The 22,521-nt window shown below is 39.2% G+C and overlaps 1 protein-coding gene across 2 annotated transcripts in view; it reads left to right on the top strand.

The window, feature by feature from the left end:
• Positions 1 to 21,648, top strand: part of UBN2 (ubinuclein 2) — a 51,244-nt gene extending 29,596 nt beyond the window's left edge. The window contains exons 12-17 of one of the 2 annotated variants that reach the window (XM_081209488.1): positions 4,100 to 4,150; positions 5,446 to 5,488; positions 7,370 to 8,905; positions 11,204 to 11,450; positions 12,234 to 12,323; positions 13,041 to 21,648. In XM_081209488.1, coding sequence (XP_081065614.1) covers positions 4,100 to 4,150; positions 5,446 to 5,488; positions 7,370 to 8,905; positions 11,204 to 11,450; positions 12,234 to 12,323; positions 13,041 to 13,090 — 2,017 coding nt within the window. In that variant the 3' untranslated portion in view covers positions 13,091 to 21,648. The remainder of the gene's footprint in view (positions 1 to 4,099; positions 4,151 to 5,445; positions 5,489 to 7,369; positions 8,906 to 11,203; positions 11,451 to 12,233; positions 12,324 to 13,040) is intronic. The other variant, XR_014012027.1, reaches the window with a different exon arrangement.
• The last annotated feature ends 873 nt before the right edge of the window (positions 21,649 to 22,521 follow it).

Raw genomic sequence — 22,521 nt, 5'->3', positions numbered from 1 at the left:
GTGAATTTCCTTGGGGCGCCAGTCTCATTTTGATACATACTGATAAACCAATTTCAAGATTACCATGAATGTCTGCTAAATAACTCACATTCCAGGAAAAAGTCATGTGTCAGTGGAGACTTTGCACCCTTTGACCTGCTTGGATGATCATAGAGCTAATAATCATAGAATTGGAAGGGACCCTGCGGATCATCTAGGCCAAACACCTGGATTTGCAGGAATCTCTTGCCCAGCATGGGGCCTGAACCCACAACTGTAAGATTAAGAGTCTCATTCTTTACCAGTTGAGCGATCTCCTTAATCTCAGTTTATTAAGCATGTTGCCCCTTTGTGTGAGCTGTAATTAAACCAGAAGGACTCTACTGTAGTTTCATAGTGGGAAGGTGTAGCTAATGAGAGGCTTCGTAGTTTGACTGAAGGGTCCTTGCGAAGGGGATTGTGCATATTTTGGCTTAATGTATGGTCATTGTTGAGCATAGTAGTTCTCTTCAGATGCAATATGCCTGGTTAGGTGACTGAGTGATGATAAACGTGATGACCTTTTAAAGGAACTTTCTTACCTTCACTGACAGCTATTCTTTTAATACCTAACAACTCACCTGGAAAGAACAGGTTCAAATCTCACTTCCCCTTGTCTGATTCAAAATCTGTTAATGTTACTAAGCCCTGGCCCTCAGACTGACCAAAAATTCTGAATTCCTATCCTCTATTTCTGATGACTATGTACTGTGCTAAATTCCAGAAGAAGATTTCTAGTTGTAACAAGACTGTGGAAAAGGGGATGGTCAAACTGCCTCTTCTGGTGCTCTCCAGATGTTTTGAACTACAACTCCCATCAGCACCAGCCCAGATGGCCAAGATTGTAGAGGATGGGAGTTGTAATTGGAAACATCCAGAGAGCATCACATTGAAAGGTTGTCCTAACATTTCAAGAAATCATGGTGGTTTTGAATCTGCAGTGAGGCTTTCTTCTGAAGAATTTGGAGCAAATGATTCAGCAAAGGAAACACAGCCCAGAATAACTAAGGAGATAGTACAAGAATACTTGGCTAGTTTAGATGTATTCAAGTCTCCAGGGCCAGATGAACTGCATCCAAGAGTATTAAAAGAACTGGCAGATGTGATCTCAGAACCACTGGCAGTCATCTTTGAGAATTCCTGGAGAACAGGCGAAGTCCCGGCAGACTGGAGGAGGGCAAATGTTGTCCCTATTTTCAAAAAGGGGAAAAGAGAGGACCCAAATAATTACCGCCCAGTCAGTCTGACATCAATACCTGGGAAGATTCTGGAGCAGATCATTAAGAAAACAGTCTGTGAGCACCTAGAAAGGAATGCTGTGATCACCAATAGTCAGCATGGATTTCTGAAAAATAAGTCATGTCAGACTAACCTGATCTCGTTTTTTGACAGAATTACAAGCCTGGTAGATGAAGGGAACTCAGTGGATATAGCCTACCTTGATTTCAGTAAGGCATTTGACAAGGTGCCCCATGATATTCTTGTAAAGAAGCTGGTAAAATGCGGTCTTGACTATGCTACCCTCAGTGGATTTGTAACTGGCTGACTGACCGAACCCAAAGGGTGCTCATCAATGGTTCCTCTTCATCCTGGAGAAGAGTGACTAGTGGGGTGCCACAGGGTTCTGTCTTGGGCCCGGTCTTATTCAACATCTTTATCAATGACTTGGATGATGGACTCAAGGGCATCCTGATCAAATTTGCAGATGACACCAAACTGGGAGGGGTGGCTAACACCCCAGAGGACAGGATCACACTTCAAAACGACCTTGACAGATTAGAAAACTGGGCCAAAACAAACAAGATGAATTTTAACAGGGAGAAATGTAAAGTATTGCACTTGGGCAAAAAAAATGAGAGGCACAAATACAAGATGGGTGACACCTGGCTTGAGAGCAGTACATGTGAAAAGGATCTAGGAGTCTTGGTTGACCACAAACTTGACATGAGCCAACAGTGTGACGCGGCAGCTAAAAAAGCCAATGCAATTCTGGGCCTCATCAATAGGAGTATAGCATCTAGACCAAGGGAAGTAATAGTGCCACTGTATTCTGCTCTGGTCAGACCTCACCTGGAGTACTGTGTCCAGTTCTGGGCACCACAATTCAAGAAGGACACTGACAAACTGGAACGTGTCCAGAGGAGGGCAACCAAAATGGTCAAAGGCCTGGAAACGATGCCTTATGAGGAACGGCTAAGAGAGCTGGGCATGTTTAGCCTGGAGAAGAGGAGGTTAAGGGGTGATATGATAGCCATGTTCAAATATATAAAAGGATGTCACATAGAGGAGGGAGAAAGGTTGTTTTCTGCTGCTCCAGAGAAGCGGACACGGAGCAATGGAACCAGACTACAAGAAAGAAGATTCCACCTAAACATTAGGAAGAACTTCCTGACAGTAAGAGCTGTTCGACAGTGGAATTTGCTGCCAAGGAGTGTGATGGAGTCTCCTTCTTTGGAGGTCTTTAAGCAGAGGCTTGACAACCATATGTCAGGAGTGCTCTGATGGTGTTTCCTGCTTGGGAGGGGTTTGGACTCGATGGCCCTTGTGGTCTCTTCCAACTCTATGATTCTATGATTAAACATGTTCCAGATTATACAGTTTGAGTGAAATTACATAGCTAATATGTGGGCCAATTTGTAGTGGCTCAGTCAGTTATTGTAAATTAGTTCAATCTGAAGCAGTGAAAAGATGTACTATAGATTTGGAACTCCGATGGGAATCTCATAACCCTCTGACACCCTCTTTGGTGTCCACCAAAGTGCCCTCCCCCCCAGGGTTTTGTTTTTGTTTTGTTTTTGCTTTTTGCTTTTTTACTTTGTGCAGCTGGGCTGGCTGGGAAGTAAAGTGTAGTCCTTCAATTGCCTTGCCCTTTTCCCTTTCCTCAGCGCCCCACACAGACTTCATAAGAAAGGAAGAGGGTGTCGAGCCAAAGACTGGTGTTTTTCTTTCCAGTCCATTCTAAAACTTTTTGAAAAACACCCTGCATTGTAAGCATGGGGGACAGAGGTAGTAGGAAGTAAGTTCTATCTATGTGGGGAAGAGATTTTTTTAGCTTGTTTCGTGTGTGTGTGTGTGTGTGTGTGTGTGTGTGTGTGTGTGTGTGTGTGTTACCTTTTGTTCACAGGTAGTGGTGGAGGGTTTGTGTGTGTTGTCTGATTTGTAGTGTGGTTTTGGTAAAATATGTGCATTCCTTACTTTGGGGGGGGTTGGAAGTCTGCCTGTCTCCTTTTTGAGAGGTTAAGATGTGTCCGTTAAGGGCACACATTTTTGTTTTGAGTCTTTTTTTTTGGGGGGGGGAAGGATTAGCATTTGTTTTGGGATGATTGGTGTTTTGTCTTGTATGAAGAGGTTGTACAGTGGTACCTCAGTTTAAGAACAGCCCTGTTTACGAACTATTCGATTTACGAACTCCACAAAACTGGAAGTAGTGTCCCAGTTTGCAAACTTTACCTCAATCTAAGAATGGAAGCTGAACGGTGGAAGGGCACCGGCGGTGGGAGGCCTCATTAGGGAAAGCACGCCTCGGTTTAAGAACAGTTTCAGTTTAAGAACAGACTTCCGGAACGGGTTAAGTTCGTAATCCGAGGTACCACTTTACTCTGTTTCTAGAGCAAGTTATTGGCAATCCCCCACAGCAGTCATTCTGTGGTGATACCAACGGCAGTTTCTCAGATTGCCAAATATGCCCCCAGGGCAAAAAAGGTTGGGAACGCCTGCAGTAGATTTTGAGAGTTATTTTTGTCCTTGCATCTCTTCACTTATATCTCACCTGAGGGAGCTGTGTAGACATTTGAATGTCAGGAAGTGATTAACAAACTATGTTTGATCGAAACATATTAATAATATTTCATCAGTCTTACTGAAGACAACAACATTTGGTAAGCAGTATTCTTCTAATGTAGCTATTATCTCTATTGAAAACCAATGTGCATATTTTAACCCAATTACATCATCTTGCATCAAATAACTGTACAAATAAACTGGTAAATTCATAGCATGGCATATGGTGAATCATTTAATTCTAGAGAAATTGTTGATGTTTGATAATGTGGAATTCTTTGCTCTCCCTCTCTCTTTATAGGATGCTCTTTAAAGAGAGTCGAAGTGTTCATAATCATCTTACATCTGCTCCGTGAGTGTAACATAAGCACATATAGATATATGTATATATATACTCTTCTATTTTCATTTATTTAGCTTTTCATACTATTGTTTACAGACCCATAAAGTGTTTGTCTGAGGCCCGGGGATGGGAGGCTTGTTAGAATAAAGTTTGAACCAGTGTATTTTGTGTAGTTCAAATTACTGGTGAAATACATTGTATGATAGTGTGCTTCAGTATGCCAAGGGGAAATCCCTCTGGAACTAGTCAAATGTTGCCTGTATAATTCTAGATTTTAATCTACACATCATACATTTACCAGATTGACATCACAGAATAGAATTAACTGGATATTATTGCGATGAAATGTTGAAAGTGGAAGGAGGCGTTTGTGAGAAAGATGATGTTTGAAATTATTGATCTAGATCAGGCACCCCAACCTGCGGCCCTCCAGATGTTTTGGCCTACAACTCCCATGATCCCTAGCTAACAGGACCAATCCTGTGTGGGACTGCTTTGTAAATGGCTTTCTTGCTTGTGAAGTTCAGTGGAGGCATTGATCCTGCAGGTTGTCAGGCAGGAAGGAGATCTGCAGCATCAGGCCTACCTTCCCCTAGGAAGACACAGCCACTTATCAGAGAGGTCTCTGCCTCCTTGTATGGTTTTTCTGCTCTGCTTGTTCCTCCCTACTGCCTGATACTCTGTCCCCTGACAGTCATGGATCTCTGGGCCAGTCCCATACAACTCACAACTACATGTACCTGACTAGTCTGAGGCCCTCTCAATATGACTGATTTGGCTCAGGCCTCAGATCCAGGACAGAGTGCTAGTAATCACAAATATGCACATTTACAAATTTTCACCACTTTCATTATGAAGACTCAGTACTCCAGTAAGGGGTCAGCTTGTATTCAAAATACAGTTGTTAAATGAACTGTCTCAAGAGGAGGACCAAAATTTAGACTTGGCGTAGTTGTGCTTCATGTGGATATGAGACTATGTTCTGTTTCTTTCTCTAATGGTGTCCACACAACCTGAACCTCAAAGTTCAGTAAGTTGGTGAGTTTAAAGATCAACAAATGGATTTTGTGGAGCTACCTTCTCAGAAGCAAATTATAGTCAAAATCCTGGGTGCATGCATATTTGCAAAATCTCCCATAGGTTTCAATTAAGTTGTGCTTCCACTTTTTTCTCTTTGAACGTGTCTGCCCATACCTAGCCAGCCTTGTGTTTATGGCCAGCAGATTTAAGGCCTTTCATAGGGCTCTGACACTTCTAATTAAAAATCATAGATTGCCCTCTAACCATAAATTTGTGCTCACTAGGGCAAAGAAGAAGGTGATTCTGGCACCTAAACCCAAAGCAAAGGTAAGTAATAAGTCAAAATGAAGAAATAAATAGTAATAAAAATTCAGCAAGATGTAAAGTTTCACAGATCTGAAACTTTAGCACTTAATCCACCAATCTGGCTTTTTATTTATCACCTTTGTATTTCATGCTTTCATCAAGGATCTCAAGGCAATATACATGGAGTGCTACCTTTACACCAATCTTCTGAGATACATAAAAAAAATTGTCCAGTAGCACCTTAGAGACCAACTAAGTTTGTTCTGGATATAAGCTTTCGTGTTCATGCACACATGGTATCTGAAGAAGTGTGTGCATGCACATGAAAGCTTATACCCAGAACAAACTTAGCTGGTCTCTAAGGTACTGCTGGACAATTTAATTTATTTCAACTGCATCAGACCAGCACGGCTACCAAATGAATCTTCTGAGATGCGTTAGACTGAAAAATAGCCCAGGGCTACCCAGATCCCTTTTTTGTCAGCAAATGAAATAATTGCTGAGCAGTGTGGTCTTCATGAAAAGCTTGCTGCAGAGTTGATTGCTCCATGGGTAATAATTTTAGGGTATATAATTCCTTTCAGAGCTTGTAGAATTTGTGTGATATCTGGAAGGTTCAATGTACTTGCACTTGAAAATGTGCATCTGAGGCTCCTCTTGATATGTTTACTGATGCAAAACTGGATAATATAACATAGTGTTTTCGTTGCAGCCCAGAAGCTGAGACAAAATTAGGGGAGGAAATATATTTAAGCAATATTACTTTTTGGTGACACACTATGGTTCATGCATCTTAATGGTAATTGATTCAGTTAAGAATATTGGCTTTCTTCTGCAATCAAAAAGAGATTGCATCATGTTGTATTGTGAGCATTCTAGAAATTAGTGTCATGAAGTCTTTTATTAACTATTAATTGGTATGACCTTTAAAACGGATTTGTTGTCTAGCGCTCAAAGTCATGTGATGGGAGACAGATCTATACAGTATTTTTAAGGTGGGCCTAGCCCAGTGATACCAAAGATAAAGTGTTTAGCACACACGGGATACTAAGCTATGTCCCCATAACTGTTTTTCCCCTGCAACTCCTTCCACAGACACTATCCTCAAAGTCAGACTTCCTTTTGATGTCCATTCCTGGTCGGTGGAAAAGAGATATCAGAAAATTGATTGTGGAAATAAGAATAGTGGGAACCTTTAGTCATCCCTCAAGCCCTATATATATTTAAAATCACAGCCCCATGTTCACTTAAGATATGGAGCAGACCCATATTGAGTCTCATGCTCTACCGACTGAGCTATCCCCATATGTCTACTATTATCACATTTTTTCTTGAGTCTCAATTTTATACCCTGCCATACTTTGTAATGGAAACTCAAGGTAGAGAACAATATAAAAACAGTTAAATTACAATGGAAAATGGACCGCAATATATACTAGTAACATTTAAAATAAAGCCATTTAACCCAACCTGATCAAGTAAACAACGGAATTAATTATTTTTTTAAAATAACACAATTTATGGTTCATGCATGCTTTCTCGTGGACTGAGTTCCAAAAGTGAGAAACATCACAGCATGTCCTAAACAAATTTATTTCTTGGACAGAAGGTATTTAGAACAGAGCACCTGTAGCAGGGCTTAGTGGCCTCATATGGGAGTAATCTCTCTTTTTAACAGATTCAGTAGTAGATTTAGGGTTTCATTTAAATAACTACACCCTGCAGGGCTTAAAAAATTAAAACTGATAAGCAAGTATACTTGTTTTTGCAATCTGGTATCAAATAAACTACAGTAATGGAACCATGCATGATTACAAACAGGCAAAACACAAGCATTCTTTGAAATTTCTTCCTTCTTACTTGCAGAATGATATTTTAATTTTCATCCTTTCTTCACACTAGGATTCTAGTCCAAAGAAGGAACAAAGAGTCTGTACCCCTTTTACTTCAGCTTGTGTTCCTGCTTCAAGTACCAGCACACCTGTCACTGCCCTGGCCAGTTCTAACTGTAATCCTACTCCGGAGACCATCTGCCTAGATGATTCACTGGATGAAGATCTCTCCTTCAATCCACCATCATTGGAATCCATTTCTGATGTTCTGGCTGTTATTAACAATGGAGCCAAGAGTTCTCCTGTTGTGCCCTCTGTAGAGACACCAACTTCAAGACCTCGGCCTGGGCTGAGAGAAGAGAAGTTAGCAAGTATAATGAGCAAGTTACCTCTGTCATCTTCAAAAAAGGTAGAGACTGTTCAGACACCACATTCTTCAAGTCTTATAGCTGGGCACACAGGACCAGGACCAAAGAAATCCCAGGATTTGCTTCAGACTGGTATCTCTTCAGGCCTTATTGCTGGGTCTTCAATTCAGAATCCCAAGGTTTCATTGGAGCCCTTGCCAGCCAAGCTTCTGCAACAAGGATTACAGAGGTCAAGCCAGATTCAAGCTGCTTCCTCTTCACAGGCCCACATTTCTTCCTCCTGTAAGATCCAAGCCACAGCTTCCTCTGCTTCTCAGAGACCAAAGGATACGTCTGTCCTTGTATCCTCTTCAGAAGCCCACGGTTGTGGCTCTTCAGCATTACAAATAACAAAGGTTCACCAGCAGTCAGCTGCCCAACAAAAATATGTGTCTCCTCTACAAGCAACTATTAGTAAATCTCACACCAATCCTGTGGTGAAACTAAGTAGCAACCCTAAACTCTCTTGTTCATCCCCAATAACCAAGACATCAGATAAACCAGTAGCATACCGCCTGACTAGCACCGTGTCTGGGAGTAGTTCCCAGATGGCTCACCCACTTGTGTCTCGGACAGCATCCAGCACCTCTACCTCTAGTAACTATTTAGCCAAGACCATGGTATCACAAGTTTCTGCCCAGGGTTTCAAGCCTCCTTTCTCCATGGTTCCTTCCCCCAAACCTGCTGCCTCTCCTAAGCCCACAGCACCCAAGCCTTCTGTAACCCCCAAACCTATTGTGTCACCTAAACTATCCTCATCAAGGTCCACTTCAACACCCAAGCCTGTATCATCTTCCAGTTCTTCCAGTTCAAGTGCACTAGTATCCCAGAGTAGTCACTCTAGCAGCAACAATTCCCTTCACAAACAGCCCAGTGGAGCAAATGTCAGCAGACAGTCTCCTACAATTAATTTGCTGTCCTCTAACCGCACCTCAGGCCTTCAACCAGCAAAGAACCCTCAGGCTCCTTCAAAATTGTCCAACTCTTCTGCCTCTGGAACTGTTGGCAAAAGCAACTTAAGTGGAGTTGGAATGAATGTACCTGTCAACAGAGGCAGCAATCTTAATTCAAGTGGAGCTAATAGGACTAGTATCTCTGGGGCAGCAGGAAGTGGAACACAGGGTGCTACTAAACAATTGTCAACTCCACACAGACCATCTTCTGCCTCAGGGTCTACAGTTATACCAGCCAGTGTGCAGGTATGTGTTGAATGTGAAAGCTCATTATAGGCATAACATGTGTATTCTATTTTGGGCTATTTATCCTTCCTCATAAATGTAATTACACTAATAGTGCAATTCTCTACATGTCTATTAAGAAGTAAGCCTCACTGAGTTCAGTGAAACTAACTCTTTAACTTAGCATGTGTAGGACTACATCCTAAATGTATATAGACAGCTTCACACTGATGAGAGGATATGAAGCTCTAAAGTTCAAAAGAGACAACTTGCACCCTAAGGGTGGAACTGCACATTGTGTGACACTGAAAACAGCAGCCTATTTTGGCTTTTACTCAGTAAAATGTAGGATTGCTCACCCCATTTTGCGGTGTGATTATTTTGTGCATTTCTCTGCCCTGCCAGTCGCAGCAAGTGATGTGAGATAGGGGTATATATGTGATTTGTATCCCACATATCCCTTATGTGATTCACATAGAATAAGTGATATATTACAATAGAATTTATTATATTTGAAGTAGGTGGGGGAAACCCTAGTCACTCTTGGCATAAACGACACATTTGTTTAGCACAATACACAGTGGGAGCAAACTTCAGCATATTTACAGTAGCGTGTTGAGATTTGTTTCAAAGGCTTAAGAGAAAAGGCTAATTCACATTACATGGAAAAAGCAGTTTCATGTGAGAAACTCTTTTTCATTTCCCTCTGTTTTCTTATTTTAATCAACTTCTTCTATCTTTTTGTTATAAAAGTGTTATTTAAAATTTGTATATTACTTTAGACTTGAACATAACCCAGATATGCAAGCCAAAACAATTCTGGTGCTACAGTGTTTTCTGTGATGTTTGCTGCAAGTTCTATCTTCTAATATTCATTCTAGTCTATAATTTCATATAGGGAATAGGCCTCACCATCTCATGAGTTAAACACATATGAGTTAGGCCATATTGTCAGTCTGGACAGTTTTAATCAATGGCGCTTGTCTGATATTTTATTACTCTTCTGTTGTATCCTGCCATAATTTAAGCAGCAATCATTTCTATTTCCTTAAATGTAGCATTACTTAAAGTAAAGCATTGCTTATAAAAGCAACTGTTCCTAAAATTAATATTTATTTGCTCCATTCTTCTATATAACTGCTTCAGACTCCATGTCTACTACCACTTTCTTAATGAGGGGCCTTGGGCAGAAAAAGCAGCTAATACTATGCTTGTCAGCCTCCCTTTCATCCAATGGTAGGACCTACAGCCAGTGTAGCTATACTGTAAGCCTTCTTACCTTCACCTAAAAGCCTAATTCGGCTTTCACTGTAATATTTTCTGCTTCTGCATTTCCTTCTTTGTGTATGAAATCTTCCAAGAGCTTTCTGAACTTCATACATTCATACCATTTTATGTAGTCCTTTTCAGCATTTACTGTGTTAGTTTCTAGAGCATCCAGTTATTGACACACAGCTGGCTTGCACATAATGCTAAGCCAAAAAAGTCACAAATGTGTGAGGGTTCCTGGGGAGGAGATTTCAGCCGCTGGCTATTACCAGCAGCATACTGCAGCACTACCTTCCACTGACCCATAGTTTATTGTGCAAAGCTGGTAGCTCAACAGTTGCAGAGCCTGGCATAGCCTGGCAGATTGGGCCAACTCATCCAAACCCCATCCAGTATTCTCTTGCCATAGTTTTAGCACACACTCATAGATTGCTGCATTTGATTCTTGTTTGCTCTTCCTATATTTCTATGTTCAGGGTGAAGTGAGCATGTTAGAATGGTGATACATATAATAAATTATGATAACTGTAGAAATCCTTCCCTTCTTGTACTAGGGTTTCTTGGTTATAGCTGCTTTGTTCCCTAAACTGGTACTGCAATCCTGAGTACACTTACTGGGATAAGCCCCCTTGAACTCCTTGGGACTTACTTCCAAGTAAGCATACATTAAATTGTGCTATGAAATAATTTATGCCTTCAGTAACACTGTTACAAAATCTTGAATTTTAAATGTAAGTGCAATGGATGCAATGCTGTGGAAAAGAGAAGCTGAGGGAATGGTTGAAGCATTATAAAACACACCCATTTAAAACTATTAATTGTGGAAACAGTAACTTACACTAATGGCAAGACAAAAAGGGAACGCAGCACTCACTGCTACCTGAATATTTTATAAAGTTGTACCAGAAGCCACATAGGCAATGTGTAGAAAAGCATGACCCTTGTTTACATAGTAAAACTTCAAATATTTATATAATTAACCTTATTTTCTTGGGTGTGTCCCAGAAAAGCTGTAAAACAGATTTAAAAGTAACACTTGTCTCTATACAGTCAACAACAGGTGCATCATTACTGGCAAATGCTTCACCTTTGACGCTCATGACATCACCCCTGTCTGTAACCAATCAGAATGTGACATCTGCTCCATTGGCTCCTTTTGGGATGCTGGGTAGCCTTGTTCCTGTGACTGTGCCCTTTCAGTTCCCATTGGAACTACTTGGCTTTGGAACAGACACAGCTGGAGTAACAACCAACTCGGGATCTACCTCAGCGGCTTTCCACCACAGCCTAGCGCAGAGTAAGTAAGGCTAGATATTTTCCCCATCCAATTTCTTTAAGCCTCCTTTCACATAAACACTGTAATTGCAAGGAAAATGCAGGGATCTCTAGAAATACTTCACAGTTTGTAGGTGAGGGTTTTATTTTTTGGTTGCTGTTAATGGCTATTTTTAAACTCTCAATATTATGTGTGTAAATGTGTATGTTTTTCCACATTATGTGCATACTGATTTTTTAATTCCTTTCTGGATGAAGTGCCCTGTGATAATTAGAATTTGAGAAATTTTTGTTTATAAAGTGGGACAAAACCCTAACATTCTGCATCCCAGAAAATCGATTAAAATGAGCACCATAGCTTACAATCGAAAATAAGCTTTGCCTTTGATATCGTAAGTGCATCTTTTGTAAACAGTTTTTTCCCTTCTTATTTACCAAATGTAGATTTCAGTATTTGTTTGATATTAGACTTGGAATGTTTAATATTAGTTTCTTGGGAAGTCTTAAGTTGACACATTTATTTAGCTATATTTCTTGTTCCACTACCACGGGATAGCATATATTAAAAACAAAAGTGGTATCAAACAGGATATTTCCTTAAGTTGCATTCTTGGCATTTTAAACAATGTATCTGTTACATTTACTGAAAGAACATGTATATATTGAACTGGTAACCATTACTGAAGATGTTTTGGACAAAAATAAGTAAAGCTGCTTTGTGCATTTATGCAAAGTAGATTGTTTGCATCAATTAGCTCTTAATTTTTGTGGTTGTATTTGTTTTTTATTATCCACACTACTTCAGATTTACTGAAGAGTTTACCGCCTGGAGCTCAACATGCAACAGCGCTGTCTCACACACCTCTGCCTGCTCACTTGCAGCAAGCTTATACAGGTAAGGAAAAAAACTTTTCTTTTTAAAAGAAAAAGAAAGTGAAATAACACTTTTTAAAAGTGAAAGAACAATTTTCTCATCATGGCTAAAGTCTTTTGTAAGTCTACAATAGTGAAAACTGCTGTGGAATCTGTTTTTCCAACATTTCCATTATGGCAGCTGCCAGAAGTACACCAGAAAACACTAGGACCTAACAATGGCTCCTGAGATTGCTTGAGGGCCTGTTTATCTCTACATCTCAAGGAGAATTCTCAACTTGGGATGAATTTTGGGTTTTCACCTACTTTGATTATCTGTCACTGCATATATAAAATAAGTGAACTGAGCTCTTTCATAAGGCATTTTTCTCAAATAAATATTTCTCAGAAAGAATTGGAGTGGAATTTCAATGAAGCAGACCAGTTAACCTATCTCCCACATTCTTGTTTCTGGAGTCAAGTGCAGGAATACTGGCATATCTGGCATGGCTAGGCCTCTTAGTATTTGCCTACTTGCTAAGTTTTGTCTTTGCCAGTTTTGAATCCAACTGTACTATTGGAATGTACCACGTAGTGTGGCAATGAATTCCATAAAAGTGTTGCATGAAAATTGTTTTCGTTGTAAAGGCTGCCAAGTGGGAATGCAGATTCCATCATATAACAGACATTTCTTGAGAGTAATTTACATAATAAGACAATTTACCTTATATGAATCCCCCCTTTCATCTTCAAATTCCAGATGGAGGCCAAAGTAAAGGGGACACTAAGTTACAGAGGAAAACCCAGTGATGTCCTGATGAGCAAGGAGTTAATGTGGTTCTGCTTTGCTGATGGAGACTGACCAGTTGGGAAAGTGCTTACGCGGACACAGAGCTGCTGTTTCTGTCAATGTTTACATATTCTGATTCCAAGCACTGTGGTGGTGAGGAGGAGGAGAAGAAGAAAAAGAAAAGAATACTTGATCAAAGAGAGAAGGAAAAGGAGGAAAGTGTTCATGTAAAAATGGTTCATAGTTTGATATCTCCTAGTGAATTCCCAAAGCCCTTTATCCTTTCTGAATAGCTCAGAAAGGTTTGGCCAAATAGGTTCAGTTGTCAAACCTACAGCAGCACAAACCTTCTTTCAGGCTGATATCTGATAGTGGATCTGTGAAAGGAAGCTAAAATAGACATCTCTATCCATCATGCAAGTGAGGCCATACATCTGTTGTCCCCAGGGAAGCCTACAGTATATGCCAGTTAGGAACATTCTGTACAGCTTTGGATAATGTGGCATATAAAGCAGAAATTGTGATTATGTAGAAAAAGCAAGGAAGAAAGTATTTTCTCCACACCAAGCTAAGGCCATTTTGTCACTATCTCTTTGAAGAGCCTAAAGATTACAGACGGGGAGGATTGTTCACCATAGGTAATGTCATTGACCAGGGTAGAGTTTTTCCCCTCTCACGATGGGAGGAAGGGAGAAGTCGGAGGGTGTTCTGTAACCATTCTTCAATTTAACTTCATATACTCAAATATAAAATGAGAACTTACTTGGCTTCATCAGACCAGATCTTGCTTTCAGTATCTTCTGAAGAAAGTCTTTTCCTGCCCTTAATCTAGCTGTAGTACTTCAGAGTTGCCTTATTTTTCATAAACATAATCCAGAAATCTCCAGTTTTGATCCTTTGTGAAGAAAGTCTTGTCTCTGGTTCTTCTCCCTCTTGTAATAGCTCTAAAAAGTCTCACACTGTATTGATTTCCAGCTCACAATAACTACATGTAGCTTGCTTTTGTACAGAATCTTGCTTTTCTCAGTACTGTTCAAAGCCTTCTCCAAAGAGTAGTTGAGGTGCCTTCAGCCTTGGCTTAAAATATGTACCTCCAGCATTCCTAATACCTGCATAGCTAGGAGGTATAAAACCTGACCCCCTTGTTGCACAGGGACACAACTTCTTTGCTGACATTCAGTTTTTGATAGCAATATGTTAGATGTTGGGGAGGCAAATCTTGTATTGCACTTCGTAATTATTACAGAAGGAATATTTGGATCGAAATATAATTTTGTTAAGAAAAATCAAGAAGGCATGAGACGTTGTGCTCTTCTGTAAAAAGTATCTATTTTCTCTCACTTAAATCTTACTAAAACATTTTGACCAGTTCTAGCCTGAAAAAACTGAAAAATCTAAGTAATCTGAAAATGAAGGCCATTCTCCAATAAAGGTATATGCGCATGCAGGAGAACATGTATAGCTGGGGGTTTCTTTGAAACTTCAACTGCAAATTGGTCAAGCTACAGTTTAAGCAGACAAGCAGCTTGTCTGTTGAACAGTATGAGTGGCTGCATTAAAACTTCAGAGAAATCTTTGCCTCTTCATAGGGTTCTACCCACATACCTGTATAGCTTTATTGTCTAGTGGCCTAGATCACACTTGCTGCTGCCTTCTACCAGGCACGTTTTTTGTTTCCAGGTATGTTCCTTCATCTTAGAAAGCCAGATATGTTATATTTACTAATTTAGATTTCACACTAATTCTATATGTAAAAATATACATATATTTAAATAATATATAATATAAATACAGTAACTGAATGTTGGGTTGAGCCCACTAATAAAGAACTTTGCACAACATCATGGGATAAAAAACTCAGTTAAATATTGAATTTTACCAAATGCAAGGTAAACAAAAGACTTTTCTAAGATATTTCTTGCAGTTTGGTAGAAGGGACTACAAACTTGCCATACTTGGTTCAGAATATATTTGGCTGGTTCATTCCCCCAAACCTTAGAGTCCCCAAACTATTAACTGGTATATTTTCTTCTCTTACTCATTTTGCTGACCCATGAGATAAAAGTAAAAACTTCCTTGTTCACCACAGCATATATTCCATGCATAAACATACAAAATCTTACATTCTCTGCAAGCTTGTTATTATAGTGTTGGCTTTCCCTTGTAGCAATTTAAAGCCTGCATTGCAAATTAAGTATGTTTTGAATCCTTTTTTAATGTATCTTGAAAGTGTGACTACATTGAGAAAAATAAAAGTAATAAATGCAGTTATTGCTTGAGTGAGATAGAAATGTATTTTCAGTAAAATACCATCAAATGTGAGGTTACATTGGCTTAACTAGAAGGAATTTAGTGAGAATTTGGCATGTGATGAGTCTGCCTTTGCAGATCTTATTATGAACACTAAATCTTAGGCAGGCAATATTCCTTTCCCCCCTCTGTTCATTCTAATATGCAGTAGGAGAAAGTATGGCGGTCAAATGTTTTTCTGGCAGACTTAGTTTTTTGCTTCCAGGTGTTTATCACGGATAGAAATATTGTACCAAACAATTCATTTATGTCACTTTTTTAAGCTCTTCTGTATTTATAAAGCAAAATTTTAGTCCATGGTTAAGCTACTGAAAAATGAAATTTCCTCCTTTAGAACAAAATAGCACAAATTGCCTGCCCCTTCAGTATAGCTCATGCGTATTCTAATAATATATTACATCAGTGAATGAGTTGATTGGTCAGACTACACAGTCATTCATCCCGCCACAAAAAAGTCAAACAGGAATAAGCTGGGCATACAATGTGAACGCTCAGACGATCAAGTTTCAAAAACAGCCAGCTGTAAGTATCAGAAGACATTGTGACACCAGTAAGATAATGATGGATGCCAACTCTGCACTGTGTGCACAGTAAAGGGGGAAAAAGATATTGGAATGACAACACAGTGAAGTGCAGCATTTTTTAAAAAAATAAAAAGATATAGGCACATGAGCTGAATAGTTGGATCTAATGAATTGGCTAGAAAGAGGATAAATAGCATTCTAATGCGGTTTAATTTGATGAACTTCCTGCATAGTAAGATTCCATTTAGTTGTGTGATGTTTTTAAAGGTCTTCAGGAATTCAAGTTGCTCTTGTCCTAACCCCCTCAGTATTCACAAGCAATAAGTCAAAGCTGTTATTCTGGGCAGCTGAGCTGAACCAGGAACTAAAATGGCAAGCTCACTCTGAGCCTCAAATACAAGCAATAATTTTCAAGTACAGGTTTGGAAATTGAATATTATTTAAATTATGCCTTCTGCTATGTGTGCTTAACCTTATGGGAACACACTAGCAATTTCCAGGTTATCTGGAATTTATCCAAAATCTAGATAAAAGATACAGGCATTGAACTACAAGATGCAAAAACGTCAGTTGTCTTAACAATATATTGTTCTCCTCCAACCTTAAGATAAAAGTTGATGGTTTAAATTACTCCTTTTTGTTCAGACTTTTATATCTGCTTGTCTCCCGGAAGATGGTTGGGAATTTTGTCAAAGTCCCAGGTGTGGGTGCTGTGGGTTTGACATCTGTTTTATTAAATAAGAAGTGACTTTTAATTTATCCAGTAGTATAGGCTGGAAGTGGGGTAGACAAGCAAGATGACACTTCTTTCCATTTTTAGCAGTCTAATCCAACCTCTGCATAGCCTCTCCACTTGGTACAAAAGTAAAGATTCTGCAATTCCGAAGCTACCATCAGTTATACGGAACCATAATCGTCTGACAGATAGTCTCTTAATGCTCCCAACTGTCTTATGTTTGCTGCTACATTTGTGGAAAGAACTTTTGGCTATATTTATAAGTAAATTTAAATCTAGTTTACAGATTTGTTTTAGAGTTGGTTGCCCACGGGAAGATTAGAATGTCTTGATTTATTGGAGTGCATTGGCAACAGATATAGTGACTGCGCTTATTTTTTTATTTTGGGACTTTTCAGGATAGTATTGCAGGGAAGAAGCAAAGCCTGCAGTCAGGCTAAGCTTTGGAAGGTTTTCACCCAGGTCTCTTCCAGTGTTGGTCATTGTAGAATTGCTTGCTTTTTCTATTTTCTAAAAACTAAACACAAAGGTAAACAACTGATCAACATTTTATGCAATTTAATTTTATGGCAACGTGTAAAAGTTTTTATATAATTTGGTTCTGTCTCTGAATAGTGTGATCACTCCAACTTACTTGATTCAGGCCTTTGTCCTTTGGTTAAGTGCCTTTTCTTTGTTTTTTGTTCCCAACTTTCCTCAAAAAGTATACTCAGAGGTCCTAAAGTGCTAGGAGGTATTTGGAAGAACCTTGAACCTGCCAATATGACTTTATGCTGTTAAAATGACTTTTCCCTTCTGTAATTAGTGTGTGTAATGTTATCACTGCTGTATTATGGCATTCATTATTAGGTGCTTGCTTTCACACATGGCAGTATTCCCGACAGCCCTAATGTTTCATATGTTTTCTGTAGCATTAATGTTTACTTACAAAGGTGAACACAGACACAGGTGAGAGTATGGTAATTAGGTGTATTTGAGCAACTGTAAGGAAATGAGTGGTTAGTTGGAAATGGGCTGAACTATTCTCACTGGAGTTTCAGGTTGCATATTAAATTTTAGTATAATAGTGCTAGTCTGATAGTGGTATAAATATTGAATAAACTTGAACTGGTATTCCTAAAGTGTGACACAATTCTCAACAAAATATAACATTCTTAGCAAAAAAAAAAAAAAAAAAGCACTGAACAAATTTCCACAAGTTTTAGAAATTGTATCAAGAATTTGTATTTCTTAAATCAAACTAGCAAGGTTAATTTCAGTTCCGGCAGCACAAAAAGTGCTGGCTAAAAAGGTAGAATCCTTTTCATATTGTTCTACTCCATCTGAGGAACCTGTTCTTTGGATCTCTAGGCAGCTATCTGGTGACAGTAGTGACTAAATATTCCTACTTAAAGTGACTGTTTCCCATGCACATTGAGCTTCCCTGTGTTGCTCAGATACATATCTAAAAATCTGTGTCAGAATTAGTCACACAAGAATCTTGCAATTAAGTAGCAAATTTGCTAAATTAAAGAGTAGCAAACTAGTTTCAAGCAAAGAATTACAACAGGATTTCACTTAATGTCAATATTTTTATGACGCCTATTACTGTAAATTAATGAACTGTGAGAATAGTAAAAATGCAACCTAGCAATCAGAATAAGTAAATGTGCATTTTAAAGCTTGTTATATATTTGTAAAAAAAATAATCTGGATTTTCTTTACAGTGTATTATTTAACAAGGTTTTACTATCTCAAAAACAAATCTAAGTTCGGTCAAAATAATTCTGAATCAATGGTTGGGCACTCAGTGCTGAATACTGCTATACCTGTTTAGGTGAAGGTGGCTCATTGTGGCTGAGGGAGATATTATCTATGTAGTGAGTTAGTTTCTTCCTAATTCCAGTGCAGATATGGGAGAAGATTGTTCTACCTCTAGTCAAAAAAGGGGTTTGAACAAACTTCCATTTAGCAAGGAATGTTCTAATTGGGAGGGAAGAGAGAGACTGCCATGCCCTTGTTTATTTGAAGCCTGAGCTATGGCCTAAAATTAAGCTTTAAGGAACTTACATTTAGGAAAAAATGAGCTTGCTCTAAACATAACTTCATCAAAGATCCCCAAAATGTGTCATTTTCTATGGGTGGAAGTATTAGGGAAAATAGGTGGTGTGGAATCAGTGTAACAGTGCAGAAATTGCCCTTACTCTTCTCTGAATCCACTTCTCAGGACCGTTTTGCTCAATTTTGCCTTTTTACAGCTCCCACCAATTTTTTGGTGGTTGAAGTTTTAAAAGAGCTTTGAGATTAAGCTAAGGAACCATTCAACTCACTCGCTCCAGGAAACGCAAGCTCCATGTTTAGACCATTTTCAGTTCTTTTCCCTAATTGAATTATCCTTTCGTTTGGCACAGCAGAAAACCAGGGTTCTCTAGTTTTATCTTACAATAAATGTTGCATTGTGGAGCAGTTCTTGTGCAGGATAAGAGTGTATTTGTTCCATATAACAAATAATTTTCTGAAGCCTTCACCCATTCCTATTGTAGACAGTTAAATAGTGTACACGACATTCAATTATTTTTCACCTTTTTAAGGACTGAGGATTTTTCACTTGCTGTGCTGACATTTAGCAGCAAAGATAACAACTGGGTATGCTCTTTCCTGACATAAAACATAAATTGGTAGAAACAAGCAAATTCAGAGGAAGCTAAATGGTAGGCATAGCACTCAATGTTTATTTAGAAGCAACTGTTTTTCAGCACAGGGGGGCAGGGATGGTCTTTGTTTTCAGCCTTTCCCTTCTCTCTACAAGGCCTTAGTTTGATTCAGTAGGCAGTAAAATAAACTATGCATATAACTAGACTTATCATTCAGTAGCACATATACATTTCCCATGCTGGTGTGACGTTTACCCAAAGAAACAAGATATAGCTTTTTGAATGTGTATACTACAGAAATATTTTTGTAACATGGAAATTAAACTAGATAAAAAGCAAAAAGAATTTCACCAGTTCAAAGCTAGTGTCATGAAGAAACTTCATGGCTTTAAGAACGATATTAAAATCTGATGATGTAATGCCTTGATTGACATTATCAAATATGCAGACATGAAACACGTAACTATGGGAGAAATATCCTTCATTACCATCAGCAAACAGAACTTGATAAATCTGCAAGTGAATGAATACCTCACCTGTACACAGAGAAATGTCAGTTGGACATTTTAACTAACTCTTCCTCTAGATAGACCCTCCTCTAAATGTAAGTCAAGTTAGAATCATGATACTTTTCTGCCTCCTCTTGCACATTTCAGTGTTGGACCTTCTGTGGTTTAAATAATTGCCTGACTAAACTCCCTGATGTTGCAACTGGTGCACTTTTGTCATTCATTCTCAGTGTTGGAGGTAGATTCTAAGCTTTAGCGTATTTGGACTGCTAGCAAGCAAGCAAAAACTCAATTATACTTACGTTACTTTAAAATAAGCTTAACTTGACCTCAAACCTGCTGAGCAGAGTTGAATTTTTAGCATTATAAACTAGCTCTCCCCCTTTCCCCCTCTTAGCACATTCAGACCTAAACATTACATTTCACCCGTTGGTATTTTCTAGGTCACAATATGTTTATTATAAGTGAGTGCCTGTGTCATTATAAATTCAGAGCATTGAGCAGAAATTATTCTGGAACAAAAGACTAAAATGCATTTCCTAATAAAGGGAATCAACAGTAGAGCTTTGAAGTTTAAAGGCTAGCAGTTCTAACCTTTCTGCTGAATCGTGTGTGTGTGTGTTTTCTTCACCTATTAACATTCACTTGGGGGAGAAGTAAGCTTTTAATACCTAGCTCAGTTGGCTATACATTTTAATAGAAGAGGTTATACAAAGTGAGGAAACTTCTACATGGTTAGCTCACTACTTGACAAAATTGACACGAGTAGTTTTAAAAAATTACTAGTTTGTATACCCCTCCTTAATGTAACAAGCTTCCTTATCAAGTAGTGGTGCTGTAATAAACCATACTTGGCAAACACATCTGAAGCAGTAACTGTGTTCTAGGTTCCACATGTAGGCTTACTTTACTAGTTAGAACTGGAGTTTTTATGTAACTGAAGGGGAAACCTTTGGCTTCATGTGGGGAGAATACTCTCCTAAAACATCTTCCATGTGATAATGTACTCCATGCAACAAATATAAATGGCTTCTCTTAGAGAAGGGGGCTTGAGTAGCCAAACACAGCTACTTGATAACTGGTGCCAACTGCTTTTGGTTTTGCTTTTTAGGGAGATGTGTTCTACTGATGTGGCGTAAATGATTTTATCTTTTCCTCCTCTCTCAAACCGAATCTGAACACAATATTTGAATTAACTTTTTTGTAATAATCTCAGGACCTGAAAGATTGTAGCATAGTGTGTCTTAAATGATGTACTGTACCAGCCATGAATTTTGTAAATACCCCTATCGCCCTCCTTTTTGTATTTTTGTTCTTTTTTTAAGTATGTAAGGCTCCTCACTAGAACTGGTGCTTGCTTACTATCCATCTAAAACTGGAGTAGGAAAAAGGGAAAGCTGCTGTCACAATTGCCTGCCCCAGTTCTAAGTGTACGTTAAGGTTTGCTCAATTTTTAAAATGCTATTTATCTGGGAAGCAAATACTTTTACTCCTAGCACACTATATCATGGTTTGGACCTGAACAATAACATATTGAATAACATATATTTGTTCCAGAACCAAAATTGCTTGATGTCAGAAGCAAGCAATTTTCTTCATGACATGCCTGCCTCTGAAGTCCAGGAATTCCCAGTTTTCACACTTCCAAACAGGGTGCAGATTTTTTTATTTTTTTTTGCAACAGACTTCCTCTAAGAATGCATCTGTAGTTAGCTAGCAGATATCTGATCTGAAGTGGGAGCCTTGTTCAATTGAGTGTAAGTGTTCCTGTTCTTAACTATGGCAGGGCCTTCATGAGTGTTTTTTTCCCCTTTTGTATGTGTCATGTGTCTGTGCTGTATTAAATAAAGAGGAATGTACATATAAGCCCATCTGTCTTCTGCTATTTATTTATGTATTTGAAGCCATTAAAACATGCAATGTTGCTATCAAATAATGCATTTTTTAAACCCAACAAAACTAACAGTATAGGGAGGACAATATGATTTAGAGTACAATGAAAACACAAAATATCAAAGCAAAAACTAATATACCTGATCCCCAAATGATCACAAAAAAGATATTTACAGAAGCAAGAAGAGGGTTGTGTGTTGTCAAGACTACATGTGAAGAAAAATCCTCAGTCTAGGTCCAGTTGTCAAAAATGCGCTCTCGTAACAGTGGCATGTGAAGCAGCACCTTGGCTAAGAATGCAAGAGAGCAGGTAGATTCAACTAGAAGCTATACTGGACACAGGCAGGTTAGGGTCTAAAGCACTGAGCCCTAGGGCTTGCCAATCGGAAGGTCGGCGGTTTGAATCCCCGTGACAGGGTGAGCTCCTGTTGTTCGGTCCCAGCTCCTGTCAACCTAGCACAGGGGACTGCAACCCGCGGCTCCGGAGCCGCATGTGGCTCTTTTACACCTTTGCCGCGGCTCCGGGGCAGATACTAGCGAGGGGAGGAGGCGCATTGTGCGCCCTGACACTCCCCACTGTGGCGGGCGCTGTACTGGCTGTGACGTCGCATGGGGGCGGTGCGTGCATTAGTCACGCACCGTCCCGACGTCACCTTCCCGGTTTTGTGGCTCCCAGTTTTTTCCCCCCTTCAGAAATGGGTCCAAGTGGCTCTTTTTGTCTTAAAGGTTGCAGACCATGACCTAGCAGTTCGAAAGCACATCAAAGTGCAAGTAGATAAATAGGGGCTGCTCCGGCGGGAAGGTAAACAGCATTTCCGTGTGCTGCTCTGGTTTCACCAAAAGTGG

This window comes from Podarcis bocagei, assembly GCF_964188305.1.
Source record: "Podarcis bocagei genome assembly, chromosome: 10".
Taxonomy (NCBI): domain Eukaryota; kingdom Metazoa; phylum Chordata; class Lepidosauria; order Squamata; family Lacertidae; genus Podarcis; species Podarcis bocagei.
This window is presented reverse-complemented; position numbering and strand designations above follow the sequence as displayed.